Here is a 10,539-nt window from a genome sequence, read left to right as displayed (position 1 = left end):
CGCTTCCTGTGGGCGGTGCGGGGCTGAGGCGCGTCCGCGTTGACGTATTTGTTGTGCGCGTGCGTCGCTCCTCGGTCCCGAGCCCGCCATTGGCGCTTTCCAGTCGGCGGCGTCCGACTGGCCGAGTTTCGGGGCCGAAAGCGGGGCGCGCGTAGCGGCCCCTCTCCAGGCAGCTTGGAGAACTCCGTTATGGCGGAGGCGGAGGGAGCGAGCGTGGCTACAGTTCCTGGTTCGGGTGCCGAAGGCAGCGGTCAGTCGCCTGCAGTCGAAGGAGAGGGAGTTGGGGCGGGGGGCAAAGAGAAGGACGCGGCCGCGGAAGGAAAGGAGGCCGGCGGGGACAGCGAGGAGGACGGCGAGAATGTGTTCGAGGTGGAGAAGATCCTGGACATGAAGACTGAAGGGGTAGGTGCGGGCCCGGGGTGATGCTGCCCGCGCAGATGGGGCTCCGGAGGCGGTGTGGCGGAGGTCCACGCCGCGGGGGCGCTGAGACCGGGGCTCCCTCCTAGGCCGCCGTCCTCGGCGCGGGGACGGTGTCTCGGCTCCGAGAACCGAGTGTCCTCGCCGCGCTCTGCCCCGCGCTTCCCCATCCCTCCTGGGGAACCCTGCTCAGTGTCTTGTTTGACCCTGGTCCCCCCAGAGTAAGGTGCTTCCTCCGTTTGTGCCCTTACGAGACTTTGTATAGACCTCTGTTTACGTTTCAAGACTTCGTTCTTTATATGTTGGTCTCCTGCTAGATTGTGAACTCCCTTAGTACAGAGACTGTGCGCTCTATTAACTTGTTAACGCTGGCACTTGAATCCGGTACCCAGCATGCAGTAATTGCTTAATGTGTATCAGGTTAAGTGAGTGAATCAGTTAGTTGTAGGATGGGGGAAGGTGAGTGGGTGGAAGGATGGGCAATGGGAAGATATGTTTTAGTAAATAGGTGTAGGGTGACCAAAGGCCCTACACGATGGTCCTCTGTGTGTTGTGTTTTCAGTTCAATTTCTCAGTCGTATCCGACTTTGCAACCCCATGGACTGCAGCACGCCAGGCTTCCCTGCCCTTCTTTTTATTCCCTATGTTTTTTTAATTGTCTCTCATTTCCCATTTGTCGTATGCTACCTTTTTTTTTTTTTTTTTGCGCATTCAGTAGAATTTTGTTTTCAATTACTGTCTGGTAGGTGACGTGTTAGGTCCTGAGGATGTAGAGATGATTTGTAGCATAAACGGTTGCTGATGTAAAAGATTCTCTTGTCCAGTGGGGGGTAAATAACTGAAATCCAATGTCGACAATGTTATTGTTAGTTGCAGCGAAGTTAGAGACATTTTTATGTATTTAATTTTCCCAATTACGTTGTAAATACCTTGAGGTGAGAGGTGGAGCATTCTTACACTTTTGTATCACCTGCGTTTAACATAGTCCCAGGCAGGCGGAAGATATTCAGAAAATAGTTAAGACGGTAATGTCTTCACAATTAAGATGATTCATTTCTTAATACAATATTTTATTTTGTCAGCTTCGAAGGATTGTAGGAACTGCACCTAAAGCCCCATCTTTAAATTTTTTTTCCTTTATTTAAGTGGAATCTCACTATATTTGTTTGGTGTACATCTGGTTTTTTTGTTCAGTAACATCTTTGTGAGATTTAGTCCCTGCTGTTGGAGCTATAGTTTGGGTTTTTTTGGTTGCTACTTAGTTACAGTTGACCTCAAACAACTTGGGCCCTAGGGGTGCTTGGCCCGGCACAGTTGAAATGCCAGTATAACTTTTGACTCCCTCAAAACCTAATTACTAAAGGCTTTTTTACCAGAAAGGGAAGCCTTACCATAGTGTAAACAGTTAACAAATATTTTGTATGTTATGTGTATTATATATTGTGTTCTTAATAAAGGGCTTCCTTGGTGACTCAGCTGGTAAAGAATCTGCCTGCAATGTGGGAGACCTGGGTTCGATCGCTGGGTTGGGAAGATTCTTAATAAAAAAGTAAACTAAAGAAAAGAAAATATTAAGAAAATTGTAAGGAAGAGAAAATATATTAATGGTATTGCATACCCTATTTACATCATTTGTTTACAAAATGAATTACCTGTCAGAGCCTACATCAATATTTTCTTAAATAAAACATTGTAGGTGTTGTATGTGTTACTAACGCTGGTATCAACAATGAAAAGGTAATGTGAAAAAGTTGAATGATTCAATGTTTTATGGTAGCCTAGTGTAATCGATACAATTGCTTCACAGTAGCCTAGTTTGGGCTTCCCTGGTGGCTTAGTGATAAAGAATCCGCCTGCAGTGCTGGAGGCGCAGGAGCTGCCAGTTAAGATTCTTGGGCTGGGAAGATCCGCTGGGGGAAGGCATGGCAACCCACTCCAGTATTCTTGCCTGGAGAATTCCATGGACAATCCATGGGGTCACAAAGAGTCAAACATGACCGAAGCGGCTTAGCACAGCACAGCAGTCTAACCTAGACACTAAAGAACACGTCATTAGAAAATTTTTATGGCATACAGTATTACAGTCATATTTATAATACAGTATCAGAAACATTGTTACATTTTTAAAGAAGTCATTTACCTTGAATAATAGGCTAATATTCAGTTTCTCCAGTTAGAAAAGAATGATAATATAATTCTTTGAAAGCAAAGTTATAACACATTGAGAAAACAACACATTAATTTCCCATTAACTGTCACTCATCTTATGCCTTTGTAGTAATAGACCAACATCTGTGTATTTTTCATGCATTCTTTGCATACTTTTTTCTTAATTATTTCAGTATTTCTAGACTATATGGTTCATTTGCAACTTTATTCAAATTGTTGAAAATCTCTAAAAATTTTTCCAGTATATTTATTGAAAAAAATCTGCATATAAGTGGACCCCACAGTTCAAACCCATGTTGTTAAAAGGTCAACTATTTTCAATTGTATGAATATATTACAGTTTTATCTTTCCTACTACTGTTGATGGGCACCTAGGTTTTTTCAAGTTTTGGTCTACCGTGAATAATGCTTCTGTGAACTTTACTGATGGAGAAGAAAATGGCAACCCACTCCAGTATTCTTTCCTGGATGATTCCACGGACAAAGGAGCTTGGTGGGCTACATTCCATGGGGTTGCAAAGAGTCAGGCACGACTGAGTGACTAACAGGCCAGGAACTTTACTGAACATGTCTCCTGGTGTATTGTGCACAAATGATTCTCTTGGTTGTATTGCTATATACCTAGGAGTGGGAGGTGTACACCTAGGAGGACAAGATGCATATGTCTTCAGCTTTAAGAAACTGTTTTCAAAAGTGGTTGTACCAATTTACACTACTACTATTGGCTTATGAGAATTCCTTTCATTTCGCATCCTGTCAACACTTGATATCATCAGTCTTTATATTTTCAGCCAGTAGAGGTGGTATATTTGTTGGTGTTTCCTGCTTATAATTTACATTTTTCTGGACTTTACATTAGAAATCAGCATTGAAATCATTGAGCGTCTTTTCATATATTTATTCATCATTTGGTTATCTTTTATGAACTGCCCTTTCAGATCTCTGTACTGAGTTGTCTTTATTGATTTCTTGTATTCTGGATTCAAACCCTTTGTGAGTGGTGTCGTGTAAATCTCTTTTCCTGCTGTGTCTTTTTGGTAAATAGAATATGATTAATGTAGGAAAAGTTAATCTTTGTCTTGATGTTGAGTGCTTTTAATGTCTGGTTTGAGAAATCTTTCCTTACTCTAAATATTCTTTTTTTTTTTTCCTGAAAGCAGTATTGTTTTGTCTCTCTGACTTCCGTTTGCACATCACTTGTAATCGATTTTGTGTATAGTGTAATGTAGGAGTCAGGTTTCATTGAGCAAATCTTTCTTTTTATTCTTTAACAATGCCTTGTAAATTTTAGAATCAGCTTGTCAATTTCCTTGCACACATAAAAACTTTGAGTTTTTAATTGAGATTTGCATTGAATCTGTGGATAAGTTTAGGATTAATTTAATTGCTTCAATAATACTTTATAGCTTTCTTTTAAAAAAATACTTATTTAGTTATTTATTTGGCTGCACCTGGTCTTAGTTGTGGTGTGTGGGATGTTTTTTGTTGTTGTTAGTTTCTGCAGGTGTGATTTCTTTAGTTGCAGCCTGTGAACTCTTAGTTGCAGCGTGCAAATTAATATATGACCAGGGATGGAACCCAGGCCCCCTGCATTGGGAGCAAGGAGTCTTAGCCACTGGACCACCAGAGAAATCCTGTTTTATAACTTTCTGTGTTGAAGTTTTAGTAAATTGATTTTTAAGTGTTATTGATTTTTCAGTGCAGTGGTAAATGATTTTTTGAAAAGTTTCCTTGTCTTACTGTTATGTTGCTTATGAAATTAATTTTTGTATATTTACCCTTTGTTAAAGAGATTCCCTTTATTTCTGGTTGCTAAATACTTTTATTGTGAATGGATGTTGAATTTTATTAAATCATTTTTGCTGCATCTATGATTGCATAATTTTTCTCCTTTATACCACTAATGTGATGAATTACACTGATTTCAACTTCATGTTCATAGAATAAACCAAAGCTGGCTGTGATATTATCCTTTTTAATATTAGATTATATAGTTCTTAATTATTTCATTTATTTCTGCTTTTTCTTTATGATTTTCTTTCCTTATTTGTTGGTCTTTTTCTAACATCTTGAGATGGATGCACAGCTTTTTAAAAAATATTTATTTTTAACTGATGATTGCTTTACAATATTGGTGTGATTTGTCATACATCAACATGAATTAACCATAGGTGTACATATTTCTCCTCCCTCTTGAATCTCCCTCCCACCTCCCTCCCATTCCACCTCTCTAGGTTATTACAGAGCCCCAGCGTGAGTTCCCTGAGTCGCATAGCAAACTCCCATTAGCTGTCTATTTGCATATGTTGGTGCATATGCATCCATGCTGCTCTCTCCATTCATCTCACCCACCCTTGTCCATAAATCTGTTCTCTATGTCTGTGTCTCCACTGCTGCTCTGCAAACAGATTTGTCAGTATCTTCCTTCTAGATTCCATATATGTGCATTAATATAAGATACAGTTTTTCTCTTCCTGACTTACTTCACTCTGTATATTAGGCTCTAGGTTCATCCACCTCATTAGAACTGACTCAGAAGAGTTCCTTTTCATGGCTGATGTGATTGTAAATACGTACCACAGCTTCTTTATCCGTTCATCTGTTGATGGACATCTAGGTTGCTTCCATGTCTTGGCTGTTGTAAATAGTGCTGCGGTGAACATTGGGGTACATGTGTCTTTTTCAGTTTTGGTTTCTTCAGGGTGTATGCCCAGTAGCAGGACTGTTGGATTGCATGGTAGTTTTATTCCTCGCTTTTAAAGGACTCTCCATACTGTCTTCCACAGTGGCTGTATCAGTTTATGTTCCCACTAGCAATGTAGTGGTTCCTTTTTCTCTACCCTCTCCAGCACTTGTTATTTGTGGATTTTTTGATTATGGCCATTCTGTGTGGCATGAGGTGATATTTCATTGTAGTTTTGCTTTGCATTTCTCTAATAATGAGTGATTTTGAGCATCTCTTCTTGTGTTTATTAGCCATCTGTATGTCTTCTTTGGAGAAATGTCTGTTTAGGTTTTTTGTGCTTTTTGATTGGGTTGTTTTTCTGGTATTGAGTTGTATGAGCTACCTGTAGATTTTGGAAGTTAATCTAACTCTGTTAGTTGTTTCATTTGCTATTATTTTCTCCCATTCTGAGGGTTGTCTTTTCACCTTATTTATAGTTTCCTTTGCATAGCTCACTGTTTTTAGCCTTTCTTTTTTCAAATAAAATGCCTTTATGTTATGTTAAATTATGTTCTCATCTTACTTTAGTTGCAGGTCATAAATTAAGTTTGTTTTCATTCAGATAACATTATTTTCTAATTTCCATAAATTGTGTACAGATACATTGCTTAATTTTCAAACATTTGAGTATTAGTAAATGTTTCATGTGCTTTAAAAGAATTTTTTACTTTCACTGATGTAAGTTCTTATGTTGTTTTACATTGAATATTTGCTGATTAATTGTGTTGAAAGTGTTCCACTCAGTCACTCAGTGGTGTTCAACTCTGTGACCCCATGGACTGCAGCCTGCCAGACTCATCTGTCAATGGGATTCTCCAGGCAAGAATACTGGAGTGGGTCACCATTCACCTCTCTGGGCAATCGTCCCTACCCAGGGATTGAACCCAGGTCTCCTGCATTGCAGGCTAATCCTTGATATCATTTGGGCCACCAGGGCCCAATTAGGTTACTTGAAACCTGTAATACATCTGCCAGCAAGCAAATCAACCATTAGTTAATAACTTGAAACTGTGGGAGAATGGGGAAGTAATTTGAGAATAATTTGAATGGAAGAGGCTATTCTCTATTTCATTCAGTCTGAGTTCAGTCACTTAGTCGTGTCTGACTTTTTGCAACCCCATGGACTGCAGCACACCAGGCTACCCTGTCCATCACCAACTCCCCGAGCCTACTCAAACTCTTGTCCATTGAGTTGGTGATGCCATCCCACCATCTCATCCTCTGTCATCCCTTTCTCCTCCCTCCTCCAATCTTTCCTAGCATCAGGGTCTTTTCAAATGAGTCAGTTCATACTTCATATTCCTGATATTATTGATTAGTATAGCTGTCATTTTTTTGTGATATGTTTAAAGCAGTACTAAAAGATACCAGTACAGGAGACAGGGATCAAGACCATCCCCATGGAAAAGAAATACAAAAAGGCAAAATGGTTGTCTGAGAAGGCCTTACAAATAGCTGTGAAAAGAAGAGAAGCGAAAAGCAAAGGAGAAAAGGAAAGATATTCCCATTTGAATGCAGAGTTCCAGAGTAGCCAGGAAGAGATAAGAAAGCCTTCCTTAGGGATCAATGCAAAGAAATAGAGGAAAACAACAGAATGGGAAAGATTAGAGATCTCTTCAAGAAAATTAGAGATACCAAGGGAACATTTCATGAAAAGACAGGTTCGATAAAAAGACAGAAATGGTATGGACCTAACAAAAACTAAAGATGTTAAGAAGAGGTGGCAAGAATACACAGAAGAGCTATACAAAAAAGATCTTCACGACCCAGATACTTAACGGTGTGATCACTCACCTAGAGCCAGACATCCTGGAATGTGAAGTCAGGTGGGTCTTAGAAAGGATCACTACGAACAAAGCTAGTGGAGGTGATGGAATTCCAGTTGAGCTATTTCAAATCCTGAAAGATGATGCTGTGAAAGTACTGCACTCAATGCGTCAGCAAATTTGGAAAACTCAGCAGTGGCCACAGGACTGGAAAAGGTCAGTTTTCATTCCAATCCCAAGGAAAGGCAGTGCCAAAGAATGCTCAAACTACAGCACACTTGCACTCACCTCACACGCTAGTAAAGTAATGCTCAAAATTCTCCAAGCCAGGCTTCAGCCAGTGAGCCGTGAACTTCCAGATGTTCAAGCTGGATTTAGAAAAGGCAGAGGAACCAGAGATCCAATTGCCAATATCTGCTGGATCATCGAAAAAGCAAGAGAGTTCCAGAAAAACATTTACTTCCGCTTTATTGACTATGCCAAAGCCTTTGACTGTGTGGATCACAATAACTGTGGAAAATTCTGAAGGAGATGGGAATACCAGAGCACCTGACCTGCCTTTTGAGAAATCTGTATGCAGGTCAGGAAGCAACAGTTACAACTGGACATGGAACAACAGACTGGTTCCAAATCGTGAAAGGAGTATGTCAAGGCTGTATATTGTCACCGTGCCTATTTAACTTAAATGCAGAGTACATCATGAGAAAGACTGGGCTGGAAGAAGCACAGGCTGGAATCAAGATTGCCGGGAGAAATATCAATAACCTCAGATATGCAGATGACACCACCCTTATGGCAGAAAGTGAAGAGGAACTAAAGAGCGTCTTGATGAAAGTGAAAGAAGAGAGTGAAAAAGTTGACTTAAAGCTCAACATTCAGAAAACTAAGATCATGGCATCTGGTCCCATCACTTCATGGGAAATGGACAGGGAAACAGTGGAAGCAGTGTCAGACTTTTATTTTTGGGGGCTCCAAAATCACTGCAGATGGTGATTGCAGCCATGAAATTGAAAGACACTTACTCCTTGGAAGGAAAGTTATGACCAACCTAGAGAGCATATTAAAAAGCAGAGACATTACTTTGCCAACAAAGTCCATCTAGTCAAGGCTATGGTTTTTCCAGTGGTCATGTATGGATGTGAGAGTTGGACTGTGAAGAAAGCTGAGTGCTGAAAAATTGATGCATTTGAACTGTGGTGTTGGAGAAGACTCTTGAGAGTCCCTTGGACTGCGAGGAGATCCAACCAGTCCATCCTGATGGAGATCAGTCCTGGGTGCTCATTGGAAGGACTGATGCTGAAGCTGAAACTCCAATACTTTGGCCATCTGATGTGAAGAGTTGACTCATTGGAAAAGACTCTGATGCTCAGAGGGATTGGGGGCAGGAGGAGAAGGGGACGACAGAGGATGAGATGGCTGGATGGCATCACCGACTTGATGGACATGAGTTTGAGTAAACTCCGGGAGTTGGTGATGGTCAGGGAGGCCTGGCGTGCTGCGATTCATGGGGTCACAAAGAGTTGGACACGTCTGAACTGAACTGAACTGAAAAGATCCTAGATATTTTTACTTCTTTTATTAGTTATTTTTTGCCTCGCCATTTTAGAACATATTAGCTATTTTTACTTCTTTTATTTATTTATTGCCTTGCAATAAGGTATCCTGACCAGGGATTGATCCCCCCACCCAACATGAGAAGTTCAGTCTTAACCATTGAACCTCTAGGGAAGTTCCTGCTTTTATTATTAATATACTTGAAGTCCATTAAAGTGCCTAGTTACAGTTGTGCTTTTTGTTCTTAATTTCATGTTCATAATACACTCAGACTCACTAGCCTTGAGTTTTGTGGGTTTTTTTTAACTAATTATCTAATATATAGAATCTTAAGAGGATAGGAGGGCCATCTGCTTCCTTATAGTTTGGCTCATGGGTTAACCTCAGCTACCAAGAAAATAGACATTATGGGAGTTTTGAAGATAAGTTTATAGATCCCAGGACTGTCATGAAATTTTTTTTAATATACAGCAAAGTCTTGGGCAATATTTGGGTTAACATCACTCCTATTTAAAAAAAAAAAGTATAATTCAGCTATTTCATTTCTTTTGTATACTGCTGTACACATAGTGATCCTCAGTAAACATTTATTGAATGAATGAATGAAGCAAAACTGCTGAAATAAAGGCTGTTATTATCAGTCAAGTCTGGAGCTAAAATTGAGGATATGCTCCTTATACTTGAAAATGATTATTAATATTCCTCATTGTCATTGACTAGATCAAAATTGATAACTAATATTAAATTTATATTTATGTTCATTGTTGAAATAAAACTTTAATAGTTTTTTTTTTTTTTCTTAAATCAGAAAAGCTGCAAGAATTGTGTAGAATCTCCCACATGCCTTCACTCAGATCCCCCAGTTGTTAGTATTGGCTTTATTTTTTTCTTCTATATACATTTTTTTCCTGCTCATTTGAAAGTAAAAAAAAAAAGAACAAGGGAGTATAGTTCCCTGACTAGAGATTGAACCTGGGCCACCTGCATTGGGAGTGCTGAGTCTTCACCGCTGGACCACCAGGGATACTTTTTTTTTAAGGCCACTTGCTTCAGAAGAACTCCCCTACACACACATTTTATTGTTGTTGTTATTTAATTTAAAATTTTATTTTTTGATTTAAAAATTACTTATTAAGTGAAAAGTACCATATATAAAATAGATCGAAGATGAACTCTCCTTCCACCCTCCTCCCCAGAAACTGTTACAATCACTGGCTTCTGTCTTAGAACATTTTAAGAGGTGCTTTTAGGCCAGTTCATGTTAGGAGGGGACAGAAGTTAAAATGTGACTGATGTCTTACTATTCCACTGTGGTAAGCAGTTGCCCTCGGGAGAAACTGTAGCTGGACTTGGATTGGGTGGAATTTCATTATGTGTTTTAAGATATTCACAAATGATCTCAGGAGATGAACTACTTTTTTTTTAGATGAACATTTTTTATCATGATTTTAATCTCCATTTTAAGTTGGTTCATTTGTTCTCAGCAACTGTATGGCTTTGGAACTATAGTCGAGTCTAATATCCTTTATTTGACTGTTTTTAATTTATGTTACAGGGTAAGGTCCTTTATAAGGTTCGTTGGAAAGGATACACAGCAGATGATGATACCTGGGAGCCTGAGATTCACCTTGAGGACTGTAAGGAAGTTCTTCTTGAATTTAGGAAGAAAATTGCAGATAACAAAGCTAAATCAGTGAAGAAAGATATCCAGGTATTATATTTTATCTCATAGTGGTTGTTTTTTTTTTTTAATATAATAAATTTACTATAAATTTAATGGTATACAAAATGTACAGTATGGAATTTACAAGGAAAAATTAAATATACAGCATTTCTATTGTAAGCTCTGTATAGCCAGTTGATTCTCATAGTGTTTTCATTGATTTTTGCCAAAGTGTTCTTTCTGTA

The 10,539-nt window shown here is 39.3% G+C and overlaps 1 protein-coding gene across 3 annotated transcripts in view; it reads left to right on the top strand.

The window, feature by feature from the left end:
* Positions 1-19: 19 nt before the first annotated feature.
* The window catches only part of MPHOSPH8 (M-phase phosphoprotein 8), a 45,599-nt gene continuing 35,079 nt past the window's right edge, over positions 20-10,539 (top strand). For all 3 annotated transcript variants that reach the window (XM_043891537.1, XM_043891536.1, XM_043891535.1), the window contains exons 1-2: positions 20-402; positions 10,187-10,342. In XM_043891537.1, the coding sequence (XP_043747472.1) occupies positions 190-402; positions 10,187-10,342 (369 nt within the window). In that variant the 5' untranslated portion in view covers positions 20-189. The remainder of the gene's footprint in view (positions 403-10,186; positions 10,343-10,539) is intronic.

This window comes from Cervus elaphus, chromosome 30, assembly GCF_910594005.1.
Source record: "Cervus elaphus chromosome 30, mCerEla1.1, whole genome shotgun sequence".
Taxonomy (NCBI): Eukaryota; Metazoa; Chordata; class Mammalia; order Artiodactyla; family Cervidae; genus Cervus; species Cervus elaphus.
Note: the sequence above shows the minus strand (reverse complement) of the source record. Positions and strands in the feature narration are given on the sequence as shown.